This window comes from Mytilus trossulus, chromosome 10 (genome assembly GCF_036588685.1).
Source record: "Mytilus trossulus isolate FHL-02 chromosome 10, PNRI_Mtr1.1.1.hap1, whole genome shotgun sequence".
Taxonomy (NCBI): domain Eukaryota; kingdom Metazoa; phylum Mollusca; class Bivalvia; order Mytilida; family Mytilidae; genus Mytilus; species Mytilus trossulus.
This window is the reverse complement of record NC_086382.1, coordinates 61,824,761-61,839,601: the sequence shown is the minus strand read 5'-3', so window position 1 is coordinate 61,839,601 and position 14,841 is coordinate 61,824,761. Positions and strand designations below refer to the sequence as shown.

Here is a 14,841-nt window from a genome sequence, read left to right as displayed (position 1 = left end):
GTATGAAACCGATTAAGACACAAATACATTAGTATATTGTCATTAAAAAAAGGAATCCGTAAAGCACTTTGAATAAAAGGTTCTTTAGCGTAAAAAAGAAGAAAAAGCTGAAAAGAGCAGATTGTTATCTCGTGAAAACATTATCAACCGAGGCAAAGCCAATGCTTACTATGATTTTTCGAGGAATGCCAATCTGCTATATCACCCTCTGATGTATGAGTTATCTTATTCATTATACAGCATGACCTATCATTATTGACTTTTACAGTCGCATTTTAATTCAAAGTGTATAACTATGAAGTCATGTGAATAACAACGTTACGGGTATTCGAAAAATCAACGGAAGTGATGCAAGATAACTGTTTTCTAATATTGTCTAAATACTATGACAGCGACAACAACATGTTTTTATCCAGCCCAAGAGAAAAATACATTTTATTTTAACTTGATTTTAAGGTGAAACTTCTGAATAGATTTATTAAAAAGTTAAAAATACTTAATTTTGGTTATTTCAATTTATTGGCATGTGGTATAAGAACATCTTGTACATATATTAATCACAGTTGTATTAATTTATACATTAAAAAAATGAACAGAAAACAAACAAATGCAAAACACTTACAAAATATATAAACAAATTACAAAACACTTTAGGAGATTTTTTAAAAGAAATATAACCAGACAATATAATTGGAAACAGTCAAGAACATATATTATATGAATTAATGGCAATCGTATAAACTAAGATTTATGTAACTCGATTTAATTTTAGAACTAATCACGGACCCCCTAAAGAACAATTAAATATGAGAAAAAACATTCATAGATCGCACTAATGTCTTCTTTTAACTGAATTGTATAGGCCATGAAAAATATTTGTATAAAACAAGTAGTCGGAATGGTTGTTTTAACCGGAAAGCGATTCGTTCCTAGCATTATTATAGCCAATGTTCAAAAACGCATATAAAGAAAAACGGAGAACGACTGGAGCACCATGTATTCACCAAACCCACACACACACACATTAATGTTACAAGCGGTAAAATTAAGAAAATAAACCAATTAAAAAAATCAAATTTATATTAATCTCTTAGGCTTTTCCTTAAAAAAGTCATTGATTTAATGGCTGAATACGTTTTTTTGTTATTCTCATTTAGCTATTACGGACACTTGATTTGGACTTAAAAAATTAGACTAGTCTCGAATCTAAGTAATGGAAGTGGAGTATGGAATCAGCCGACAGTCTATTAACTTCAAACCAAAAATGCATCTACAATTTACGTAATTAAATATAAAGCTTATAGTAGAACAGGTTCGATATTGAAGTAACATCAATTAATAATAATTTCCGATGACACTGGAAAGAGTTCTGTTGTTTATATAGTCTAAGTCCTTATAATACTTATTTATAGGTTACAGAATTGTATAGACGTTATACAAAATTTTAAGATAATTATGATCATTTTCACAATAGTTTTGCATTTTACAGAACTTAGTTGGTATAATTCTTATAAAATACTTTTGTCTATTAACCCTTCCAGAAATATAACTCAAAATTCTGATGATAGAAACCGCTATGCATTTGATTGTTATATGTGTCATCTTTTTTATACTTTTATATGCAAATGATATAAAGAAAAATAAGAAAAACAAATTATGTGTACAATTGGAAGCAATCTAGGAAGGCGACAATTATAATTCCATCACTTGAAAAAACAAGCTTCATCTTTGTGTGTCTTCCTTTTCTCTATATAATGGTGGTATATCACGTGGACTATATTCTGGAAGATTTGGATTAACGACAACATCATATGGTGGTGGTTCGTTGTTGTAAACTGTAAACACAGTTGCGTTTTCTTGTGTTCTTTGGATAGATCTTTGTCTGATATGTGGCGATCTGCTATGAGTCAGGTATTGTCCTGCTTTACCGAGTTTAATCAAAGCCACCAACACTATCAAAATGACCAACATCACTGCGACTACAACTAGAACTGAAAGAAATCATTGAAGGTTGTGAGGTCAAAGTCGTTGTCATATGTCAGAAATAAAATTTAATTAATCTATGATAACTCCTGCTATTTTTTCTCTATTTTCATGCGCCTAATTGTCCTATAGACCAGTCCTATCTCTATTTCAAAGTATGTTGTACACGCAGACAAAGTCATGAAACAGTTTTGTATGTTAATTCCAATAAATACATTGTTTTTTTTAAAGAAATTAGGTATTGACAATTCTCTCTTAAACCCAAGTAGAAACAATCATGTCACTTTCTATAATATTTTCTTGGGGTTTCAACCAAAGATGAATAGTTGAATCTTAATTCATTCACACTACAAGTTACCCTAAGTACACGAGTGTTAATGACCATTTACAATCATATATTTCTGAGTATGTCAAGTATTCTACGAATTTTCCTTTCAATTTTAACGTTATGTTATCAGCAATCAAAAACCGGGCGTCAGAGTTACTGTGATAATACCTACCCAAGAGAAGGTGCTAGTTAAGGCAACAGCAGTCTTCTGATGTTCAAATTATAAAGACATAAATCAAGGTAACAAAATAAACACGATTGGAATCACACGACCTCAACCAAAGAAACAGTACGGTGAGTGAACGTAATAGGGTGAGCGTATACTGTTATGCATGCATCAGTCGTCCTAAAAATGTCTGAATTCGAAATCGAACAAAAAAAGTACAAATACCATAACAATTCATGTTTTTAAAGTTCAAAGATCAAGAAAACATATTGCTCGTTAGTAGAGACAAATATATTTGTATCTGTCTACCAATATTGAAAACCGTAAAACTCCTTAAACTCATTAAGTGTCTAGTTGAGTCGTTCTTCTCTACAGGAATACGACAGTTATTATCCATTCTTTTGATGTGTTTGAACATTTTCTATGTAAAAAATTGGTTGAACAATACAAACAGATATAATAGGTAAAACTGTCAAAATAGGGGTATAGCAATCAAAACATTGTGTTATAATCTTAATAACGATAAAAAAATATATACACATATGATAACATAGAAACAAACAAAAAAGCAAACCAGCAAAAAATAAGGACAAATGTTCGGAGACTTTCGACATTTATTTAGTTATTCGATATATGCTGATGTATTTTTGTACCATTTTTTTTATTGAATATCTATGATAGCCTCATTATAAAATAATAAAAATATCATTACCATGACATAAAAAGACATAATTGTTTTCAATCATTATAGAAACTGAGCATGCAATACCAAAGAACGATAACAAAATATGTATTTTTTTCATTCAAAGTAAATTAAAAACATTGCAATCTTTGTTTATTTCCAACTTACTAACAATCGTCGGTGCTGTAACTTTAATTCTGTGTTTTACATCATCTGTCTTGTCATCTGTCGTGTCATGCTGACCTACAATTGATGATACATTTAAACATAGTATATGAATGGTTCATTACCAGTCAGCAAACACTGTGAATAAATCATCGTCAATAAACTGTGATTTTATTAACAATTGTGCTTGATTATTCCTTGGAACCTGCTAGTTATATATTAAAAGACTAATCGCCATTTATTTCGATAGTGAACTTAATGCTATATTCAAATATTTCCCCATTACATATAAAAGAGTGGCGAAAGATACAAAAGGAGCATTCAAACTCAAAAGTCAATACCAAACTGACAATGCAATCGCAAAACACAAAAAAAGACACCAGAAAGTCCCACAAAACAGTACACAAAACACAACATAGAGACAGAGCAAGATTTGCTATTTTCTTAGTTTTACCGATAGTGTTTTCTTTTTGATTTTTCCATGGTGTTTTTGGTTCCTTTGCGAATTACAAATTTTGCTGGATTGTCCCTCTTGTATCGTCTTCATCTTTGAAAAATATTAATTAAATAATAACCAGGTAAGTTGACTTGCCTGCTTTAATTGAACATTTGCCATTTATCATCGTCCATTTATCGCAGCATTTTGGTTTACACCTGGTACCAATTTTAACACAAATTTTTCTCGTCACATCACAAAATGGCCATTTGTTTTTTGCGCTGCGAAATATATTTAGAAAACGTTTCAAAGTGAGCTAAGGCTACCCTTTATCAAGAGTTATCTGTTATTTGACAAAGAGTATAATTTAACCAATACTGATAAGCACTTTTAAGTTGTATGACAGTAACTATTTTCATATTTAAACTTTGAAACAATAAATTATAACGTATCCGAAATTCTTTTTTTTAACACAGAAGTACAATAGAAAGTAATGTTACTGTTTATCTTTCATTTTCAGATGCAAAGCTTCTGTCGTATGGGAGTAAAGATTTTCATATTTAATCTATCATAATTCAATGAACAACTATAACGTATCCAAAACTCATTTGTTTACACAAGTACTTTTCATCTTTCAATATGACTTGTAAATTTGGGCCTTGATCGTCAAATCAAAGATCAGCTTATCGATTGCTATGACTTTGAAGTGAAGTGAAAGGGTGTGTTATCCCTTGGAACTACAGATAACACTCGCTTTAGTCAATTATCCTACTGATGTATATTATGTATATATGTATTTAGGAAGATTTTAAGTTCTTCCCTTCTTTTGGGTTCTTTGTTGGTTATTGATACGTTGTCAATATAATGGAATTTGATGTGATTGTCAAACAACTGAGAGGTTTAGCTAGCTATAAAATGTGTTTTATCTTTTGATTTTGTCATTTGATTATGAACTTTCCGTTTTGAATTTTCCTCGGAGTTCAGTATTTTTGTGATTTTACTTTTTTGATAAATAAAATAAAAATAAGCAAAGCGAAAAGATACAATTAAAAGAATTTATGACATAAATTGTAAGGTAATATAATTACATCGTTGTTTTCATTTAACATTTTATAAAGATATGATTGAATTTTGTATGTTCTACGTACGTGCAATTTATGATTTTGCTTGGATACATAATACACTGTGTCACATCTTCTAAATCGCCACACATATGTGGGTTGTTTCCAGCCGGTGTACAACTTACTGCTGTAGTCCTGAATAATAAATAAGATTGAAAAGGGCTAGCATGCAAGCAAGTGTCATTTGTGTGGGTTTTGTACTCTAAAATAGTTTTTTGTCATTTGAAAATAAAATGTCATACTAGTAATATATTTATAATATAGCTGAGGTATTTGTTTAGTCGACAGCAATTATGTTTATTTATGTGTTATTTATTTTAGGTATTTTTGACATAAAGCTCTTCAACGGTTTCTGTACTTATACATCTTCGGATTTCAAATGTTTGGCTTTGAGCGTTCCTGGTGAAGGTAAAACCAGAATAGCGCTTCAGACGTAAGAAGTTAATAACGTGTTGTTTTCAATATTTTACATCACTGGGTCGATACCTCTGCTGGTATCATCAGCTCTGTAGTCGGACGGCCTTTCACAGTGGGCAAGACCCACACAGCAACAAAAAATATGATAAAGCTTTAAAGCCCGAAAAATGACAAATGAAAAACAAATCTAACATGAAAAGAGACGACCTGATTAATGTACAAACCTATAAAGAAGGAAACAAAAATAAAAATACAGCAACCGTTTCAGAATCGCAGGACTGATGCGTTCCGGGTAATACTTTCAAAAACGTATTACCAAATTGTTGTGGTTGGTCCAGACGTTCTAAACAAAAAGAAATTAAATCAACAACGCAACGTTATTTTCATTTTGGGTTATGAACAATGTTATTATCTATAGCCCTTTAGGTTCTGAAAAGGCAAAAGGCTACTATGGATTCATTTATTTTCGTGTGTATCAATTTCCGTGGATTGGTGAAAACTTGCATTTTCGAGGATATTTGATTTCGTGGTTTTGTCAAAGTCTGCATACAACCCTATACAAAATTGCAGTTCGTGGGACATTTTGGAATATAAAAATATATATACTGAATTCGTGGTTCGCCAGTACCCACGAAATCCACTTAAATTGGTATCCAACGAATAATAATGAATCCCCAGTATATAAATACATGTAAACAAATGTTTTCAATTAAGTAGGAAGTATTTACAATTATCGCTTTTATTATTTTTTCTCTCATTTTTTCATTCGTTGAATATTGAATTTGTTACGAACTTAATTTCTTAAAAAATATTTACTTACCCAACAAAAAGAAATTTACAGCAGAAAAAGAAACAAATAAAAACAAACGTAATTTTCTCTGTCATCTTTACAAAGGTGAACATATGTTGTGTTAAATTGATATAATCAAATGTGATTAACCATTTCAATATCTGTATCAATATTTGTTGTGGATAAATCAAAGATTATAAATTGTACATTTTACGTCACGTAGACTTGTGATTTCATCAGACCCTGTTACATGTATTTTCCAAATTGACGTATTGCCATACTTCATTGATTCTTTTGAATCACTTGCTTGACAATACTTGCAGCTGTACCGGTGATGCAAACGGCTTCAAGTATTATACTAATGTATGAACTCTTCTCATGTTTGCATTAGGTTTCTGATTTTGAAATGTTTGGTCTTCAAATTACTGAGGAGACATTAGTTTTCGAAATACTGGTGTATAATATTTGGTACCGTTAACATGTTAACTTAATACCATCATATACTTCTATATATAAATGTAGTAAGAAATAAAGCCAATTTTTCGGAGTATTAATGCTTGAATGGAGTATAATTTTCGGACTCTATTGGGGCGTGATACAAACTTAACAGAGCTAACTGTTCCCAATGAATCAGAAAGTGTTCATATTATATTCATTCGACACATATTTGCTCGATAATTGGGACATTTTTTTTGTCTGAAAAGTTTTGTACTTTAAATAAGTGTTGTTTGTTTTTTTCATTGAAGTTTTGCTTATAAAAAATTAACATTGTTCTGATTCTTATGTATGTGTGTGTATTTTCATTCTTACAACTACTTCGAATTAAAGATAAATTCCAAATACGATATAATAACAGATTGGTGCGTGCCGAATATTTAAACCTGGTGTTCGTATTCATAGAAATACTTTGTCGAAGTGAATGGTATTCAAATAATTTAACTGCCGTCATAATAATTCCGTACTTGAAAGTAACTGCACAAAAAAAAATAAAAGGTGAAGTATAATTCATAACGCTTCATGTTGGCTATGTTTATTCTGTTGATAGTGATTGAGTAAATACCTAATGTGTTAATATACAACTGTATAGGTATTTTTGTGCCTTTGGTCACCAACGAACTTAATCTTTTTTTTACAAAAAAATATAGATAACAGTCTGATAAGTTCTGCAATATTTGTATTTTGTTTTTGTGATGTATAAGTACCCGTCCACGTCCAATCTGTGTTGTTGGTAGATGTGCCAATATTTGAATCCATCTTATTAGTTAAGCCTTTAATTTTCAACTGATTATGGTTTGTTCGTGTGTTGTATTGCTGTTAAACTGATGTCGCATGTACGGGGAGTGTTGTGTTCACAAACATGTCCCCCCACATATACATTCTTCGTGTGTCTGTCTCAAGTAAGTGGCCTATAGTTCAGTGGTTGTCGTTGGTTCATGTTTTTCATATTTCTTTTTCGTAAACTGTTTAATGGTTGATATAGCAATATCAATTATAATGGTCACGTGTCAATATTGTGCAGACGAAACGTCTCCTCCTACAATTTCGTTTCCCTTTATGAAAAAATGTAAATTGTTGAAATTGGGGCGTCGAGAAACGTTTAATACAAATGCTATGCATTTCTTTTGATTTTTTTCATAAAGGGAACTTACTATATGTATAGTCGCTTTGCACATGACTAGGCAATAGCTTTTAACTACAATGAAATATTCTTATTTATTTTTAATTTGGTTTCATGTAATTCAATTTATAATAAATGATAAAAATTTATATATTGTTTCTAAAAAGTATGTACATGTATTTAAGGTTGTACAGCTGTACGCGTATACAAGAAACCGTCGGCTCTAGAATACACATTTCTTTATTGTTAATCAAGATTGTTCATGAAAATTCACGATTTCATGGATCTATACAATACAGGTAACGGTATTAAAACTTGTATGCATATGGGTCTGTCATTGGGTCACGAAGCCAAACTTTCACTGCATGTTGCATTAGAAATCAAAGAATGTAATAAAAAAAAAAGTGATTGTTGCATTTGCATGACGTCAGAAATTTATTCGGAGCTGGATTTATGGTCATTTTGAGCAGGTTCTGGCAAATGCCCCAAAGTGTAAATTCGTCTAGTGCTATTAAGTTCGTTGTTATCATTATTATGTTCTGAAATTGATATTGGTAGTTGACTGTCACCTGACGCTTGATCATTGTCTTCATAGCTTGGTGGATTATCGTGTAGACTGTACTCTGGTAGTTTCGAATTTTCTACCACATCATACGGTGGTGGTTCATTGTTATACACAGTAAATATTGGAGAATTGTAATTTTGCATATTGGTCGCACTTCCTCGAATGTTCCTTTGCAATCGACCCCGTAAATTTCGTCGGGCTTTACATACTCGAAACATGGCGAATGCCATAATAGCCAGGACAATGAATAATAAACCAACAACAGTGGCACCTGAAATCAGAATTGAACACCATTCACTTTACGATATCAAATTATGTGAGTTTTATACAAGTAGAGGAACAAAAAATAAATTATTCATGTCATACTTGTAGGTTTTTTTCATTTTCGTAACTTCAGCACTTGCGGCGGTCTAATTCAAGATTACGATTTGCAAGTGGACTTGCTTTAATATAAATTTCTACATTTGTACATGTTAGAATTGTGGCTTCTTTAAATAATGTTAGTATATGTAATTAATATTTTAGTCATTTTGCAGAATATTTAATAAAGGTGGATTTTGGATACATAGTTTCTGTTTAATTTATTCACAAGTTTAAACTCGAGATGATTTAGAGCTTGACATTTCAAGGAGAAACCTTTTAATTTGTAGAAGTCTATACTTGTACTATGTTGACCTATAGACTCCCTTGCCTATTTGTGGACGCACATGTATATCCAAATCTATGCATTTTATTTTATTTTCTATACATAAAAAATATCAACATACTTATAACAGTCGGAACGTTAACGCTAGTACGATCAACTCCCAAGTGCACGTCGGGCAAGGAACCTGAAATTAAAATAATAATTCAAAAACAGTCCTTATGTTGTGCTTTTACACCACTTTTCAATGTCTGGGAAGGGCACGTCGCTCACAAATATCCCTAACCGTCACATTCTGCCTGTGCCTGTTCTAAGTCAAGAGCATGTAGCTTAGTGGTTTCGTCGGTTCATGTTATCATATTGGGCGAGTGTTTCTTGTTTCTTGTTTCTTTTTCTCAATATTCTCTTTGAATTACTCGTTTGGGCGTATCTTCAGTTCGCATTTAAAAAAAAGAGTTTGAATCGAAATGAGTTGAAATCAGTGGGTAAATCAAAATCATACTACATATTATTATTACACACATATGTACATTCACTATACTGCAATCTGTCGATACCTATTATTGACAGTCTATAATTGGTAAGTTTTTCTCTAACTGCAAATAACGTCTTTAGACTAAACCTATTGCATGTTGGATGTATGATTTATTCTTCGAAACATGATTGTATCTATGTGTTGCTATTGGCTTTGAATTAGTTGTCAGTAACTGCATGCAAATACTCTCGGATTTGAACCATGTGTATGTTTTTAGGAAAGTATAAATACCCTGCTACGTCCGGTCTGTGTTCATGTTAGATGTTTTTCTCCTTGTATCTTAAACTCTTTCCATTTATTTTTATAATTTGCTCTTAAGTTCCACTATATCATAATACGGGGAAGACGCATTCAAGTATATTTAACCCCGACACATTCTATGTTCAGTAGTCAGTTTTGGTTCATGTCTGTCATAATAAAAATATTTGTTTTTCGTTAATTGTTTTGTTATAAATTCGGCTATAAGTTTTCTCAATTGAACTATTCCAAACGGCTGTCATATCGGGGCCTTTTAAAGCCGACTATGCGATTTTGTTTTTTCACTGTTGAAGATCGTATGGTTGCCTTTAAACATGATAAATGTTTACATTCACTTCGTTTGAACATTGGTGGATGTTTGTTTTGCTGGCAATCATAACAAATCTCCTAATTTTTACTAGATGATATTGAGTTTTTGTATAAAAATGTTTGTTTGATGTGATATGTTATACATACGTAAACTCACTGTACAGCGATGATTTGAGTCCTCTTTCCAGCCGTCGCAGCACTGTGGTGTACATATTGATCGATATGGTAAACAAAACATGGTTAACATGGCACAGTATGTGACCATTTCTATATAATAAATCATAGAATAATTTTACATTTTAATTCCAACTAAAAAAAATAATCGTGATTGTTTTCCCCGACTTCAATGAAGATACAAAAAAAATGCGTATTTTCAGACAAATGTGAATTTTATAGTTCACATTTAGCAGAATGTCTTTCTACCATGTTCTCATATTGTTTTGAATAAACATTTTTGTCGGAATGTTGGCCGAATTTTCTAATGTCTTCGTAAATATCCTTTAGTTTTTCTTCGTATACTATCAGGGAATCTCAGTTTACTACGTTTTAAATGGTTATCTAGTTGTTTTATGACTCTTTTTTTGTTCCATTTTGTTGTTTAACGTTTTTGACTGTCTTCCTTCGATTAAAATATTTGTGTGTTGCTCTTTTTTATCTGTTTCTACCTGTTTGACATATAAAGTATTAACATGTCCTAACCAATTGTATATTTATTAAAAACTATAGATATAAACGTATTTATGTACAATATTGCGTCTTAAAACAAACAAACATGTCGAAAGATCATTCGAGATAAGATTTTCAATGATATTTGATATAAGAAATTGGGATTCAAGTTTTTAAAATCATTTTCTGTCTATATTCTGGCCAGGTATAAGTCTTCAGAGCTTTTAATTTTGAGAAACCGTTAATATCGGGAAAATAGATGAAAAAGTTTGATACACTCGTTATTTTGCCGACGTTTTTCGTATTCTCTGTAAGAAGTGTCTGGGGCAAAAATTATTTCTATTATCATTTAAAATTTATTTCATTTCATAGCTTAATGAAAACTACGCTCTGGTTGGTTATTTCAATTATCTAAGCTTACATACATATTTTTGTTGTTAACGTTTACCCGGATTGGATACAGTGACAATGTTGTTGTTTTATACAAGTACATAAGTATAGGACTTCGCGTACATACTCATTTGTTGTTTATGTTTATCCGAATTAGATACAGTGGTAATGTTATTATTTTGTTTGTGTTACATCAGTATGTAGGACTAACTCGCTACCAAATAGAGTGTTTGATAATAAAAAGCAACATGTTATTATTTTGTGTGTAATATGTAGGACTTACTGGCACCCAAATAGAGTTTTTGTGTAATAAACATCAGAATATAGAACTTACGGGCAACCAAATAGAATTTTTGTTAACAAGTAACATCTTCTTCCTCCAGGGATGATCTTATCACAGCGGTAGTTATCATCGGAATTCTTGTCACTACAGCTTAACGAGTTTACCCTAAAAATAAAAATTAAATAAAAAAAAAATTGGAAAAGCTGCATTTGAAGCACTATCTGGCATTATTTTCACTAGGAAATATCTTAACAATAAGAGTTTTTTGAAGGATTTTTAGGGCATCTTCGACGAGAGAAATGATTTTTTGTGCAAATTGACCAACATTTTTAAAACCATCCTGTATGATATTTAATTCTTAATATCATTTTGATATAATTTTAGAAGACAAGTTGCATTTATCTTAAATGACTCCATATATCCCTACTCGGGACATTTCCAATTCAGATTGCTCTATTTGTGTTTTCCTGTATACTACTGCGTAAAATACACATAATAGGAGATATGGTATGATATCAAGGAGACATGAGGACACATATATAAACCATTCGTATTAGAGGTCACTTTGATTTTATGAAATAATGAAATAATATGAGACAAAAGTGACAAATAAAGAATTTATTTTTCCCCAAGTAGATAACATTCATCACGATGATAGTGTATGATTATGTTGAGTATAAAGATTGTGCAAAATTACTAGTAAACTTGACCTTAACAAAATGTGTATCAAACCCATTTTTTAAGATAACTAAAATCAATATATTACCTTAACCTAAACGAAACATTTTAATGATATCAAGGAAGTTATGATAACATCTTCGTCAATTGATCCCTGGTGGATCGTTGTCTCATTGGTTATCCTTGGGTATTGTACAGGGGGTTTATCCAGAGCTCATCACGTACGTTCTCTAGTATTTATAAATACCAAGCTAGAAGTGACTTTTAACATTTTATTTAACCTTTTAGACTTTTAGTGCTAACCTTAATGGACCTTTTCGTTTATTTGTCTACATGAATTAGGCCGTTAGTTTCCTCGTTTGAATTGTTTTACATTTGTCATTTCGGGGCCTTTTATAGCTGACTTTGCGGAATGGGCTTTGCTCATTGTTGAATGCTATATGATGACCTATAGTTGTTAATTTCTGTGTCATTGGCAATCATACCACATCTTCTTTTCTATATATTTCTTGTTATATTATAATTTTCTATAGATATATAAAGTTCACTTTCTTCATATTTCAACAGTACTGTAATGATATTCGAAGCGCAATTTCTTCAAAAGGAAATACTATGATATGTTATCCATGGTTCCTTTGTTGAGTTATCCATCCTCTAACTAAATCTATGAATAATCATTCATGAATGCAAATGTTCACATGCGTGTGCTTTTTAATTAGAATCACAAATGTTACATGCACTCTATACATATGAACGTGAAGTAAAATATAGAAATAAGCATTGGGGACATTAAAAGTTGTTTCGTTTTTCTGGCACTGTGCTGGTGTATTGAAAGAAATAAGAGGGTTTGACATGAACGTCAATGAGACAACTCTCCATCCAAGTCACCATTATATACTGACCAACTTTAGAAACGCAACACTAGATTCTTCTTTTTAATTCCCATTTTCAAGTATATATTTTTTGTAAACAAACTTATGAACGGAAAGTTACTTCAATGTTTTAAAAAATGCAAGTTCGAAAGTTGAATTGAATGCGTCATTTTCAATGTTCAAATATTGTGGTATACACTAAAACCCTGGTTTTCCCCTTACTAATGAACGCGTCACCGTTAAAAGCAATGACTGTCTGTCAGAAAGCTTAATCAATTCTGTTCAGCACGTTTTGGGTTCTGTTTTGCATCTTCTTATTTTGTCGTTTTTCCACCCATTACAATGGGTTTTGTCAATTACGTGGTTGAACATAAAGGCTTTAAATGATTTTCTGCAGTCGATTCTTTGACAGTTCAGTGAAAGGGAAACATGTTTGCCATAGATCTGTGCAAAATGGCATTCGGTAATTTGATTCACAGTTGACGTTGCAGTCGTAGACCTGTCTCACAAATGACGTTGGAAAATCAAATTCTATTGATGTTGAATTGTCACTACATGTTGATCTGGTAAATGATGGTCTTTGACAAATCACGTCTACCGATATCATTGTCGGAAGGACAGTACGACGAGTTTCTGACCTCAAAACATTACATTAAGGTTTCAACTTTCATTGCACTATTGACCTTTTATAGATGTTACATTTTAGTCACAATTAGATATACAAAGATGTGGTATGAGTGCCAATGAGACAACTCTCCATCCAAGTCACAATTTTTAAAAGTAAACCATCATAGGTCAAATAACGGCCTTCAACACAGTGATTTGCTCACACCGAACAGCAAGCTAAATCGGGCCACAAAATTACTAGTGTAAAAACAATCAAACGTGAAAATCAACGGGCTTATCTACTAGTATATAACAAAAGAGAAAGAAGAAACAGTTATGAACCGATGACACAACTCTCCATCCTTAACCCAATATGTAAAAATTGAAAATTATAGGTAAAAGCACAGCCTTCAACATGGATCCTATAATAAGTAAACAAATATTATAGGTCAAAGAACTATAAGTATAGACAAGTTAACGAAAAAAAGGCAAAAAAAAAAGAAAATACCAAACTCCAAATAAACTTTAAAACGAAAATTCCTTTACAAAATCAAAAGCTCGAACCACATCAGTTGAACGGAATCAACGGTCCATGTTCCTGACCTGTAAGTCATTGTTTTATGTACAAATTGAGGATTAAACCCAGTTTTAAAGCTAGCTAAATCTTTTACGTCTCACATTTAACACCAGACGTTAATTGATAAGACGCATTACACTAAACTATTAGTGTTCAGAGTACACATACCTTTAATCTATTTCATTGTTTTTGTCAAGCAGTACATTTGAGACAACCAACTGACGATTGTTCTTGAAAAAAAGTTGAAAAGATGAAGTGAAATGTTATGTGAGAATTCTTGTGTTACGTTTACTTACCCTGAATAAAACGAAAATGAGCACAAAACTACCACCAAAAAGTGTTTCAAGAGATGATCTGAACTCGTAACTCCAATCATGTTCTCTCTATTACAGTTTTTATAAACAGTTACATAACGGTAAAAAATTAGGACTACAAACTATTCAAAATGGACGACCTTTCATAATAAACGAAGATAAAAATTTAACGGTAAATCTATTCAAATACATGTATATGTTACTATACTAACTCACGTGATAAGAAACGTTATTGGTGATAACAAAGTGTTATGAAGCACATTGTCAATACACAACTATACATTACGTAATTAAAGGCTTTGGAAACTTATGAAATACGCAAAAATAATGAAAAGAAATATTAATCTTTTAAAAAGATTTGTGAAAATATGAAAAGTAATCACAAAAAATATCGATAGCCGAATTGTTTTTTTTAAGGTAAGTTAGATCAAGCTATAAA

General features: G+C 31.5%; 2 protein-coding genes across 2 annotated transcripts; both read right to left on the bottom strand.

The window, feature by feature from the left end:
• Positions 1-1,544: 1,544 nt before the first annotated feature.
• On the bottom strand, positions 1,545-6,219 carry LOC134686456 (uncharacterized). The gene is made up of 5 exons (XM_063546120.1): positions 6,119-6,219; positions 4,909-5,016; positions 3,917-4,041; positions 3,328-3,402; positions 1,545-1,991 (listed from the first exon to the last, which is right to left on the bottom strand). Exons 1-5 carry the CDS (start codon positions 6,199-6,201, stop codon positions 1,723-1,725), a joined length of 660 nt encoding a protein of 219 aa, XP_063402190.1. The 5' UTR covers positions 6,202-6,219; the 3' UTR covers positions 1,545-1,722.
• Positions 6,220-9,070: 2,851 nt separating this feature from the next.
• On the bottom strand, positions 9,071-14,595 carry LOC134688058 (uncharacterized). Its single transcript, XM_063548525.1, has 4 exons — positions 14,385-14,595; positions 11,407-11,520; positions 10,164-10,283; positions 9,071-9,101 (listed from the first exon to the last, which is right to left on the bottom strand). The coding sequence occupies exons 1-4, from the start codon at positions 14,462-14,464 to the stop codon at positions 9,071-9,073; spliced, it is 345 nt and encodes a 114-aa protein (XP_063404595.1). The 5' UTR covers positions 14,465-14,595.
• Between the last annotated feature and the right edge of the window lie 246 nt (positions 14,596-14,841).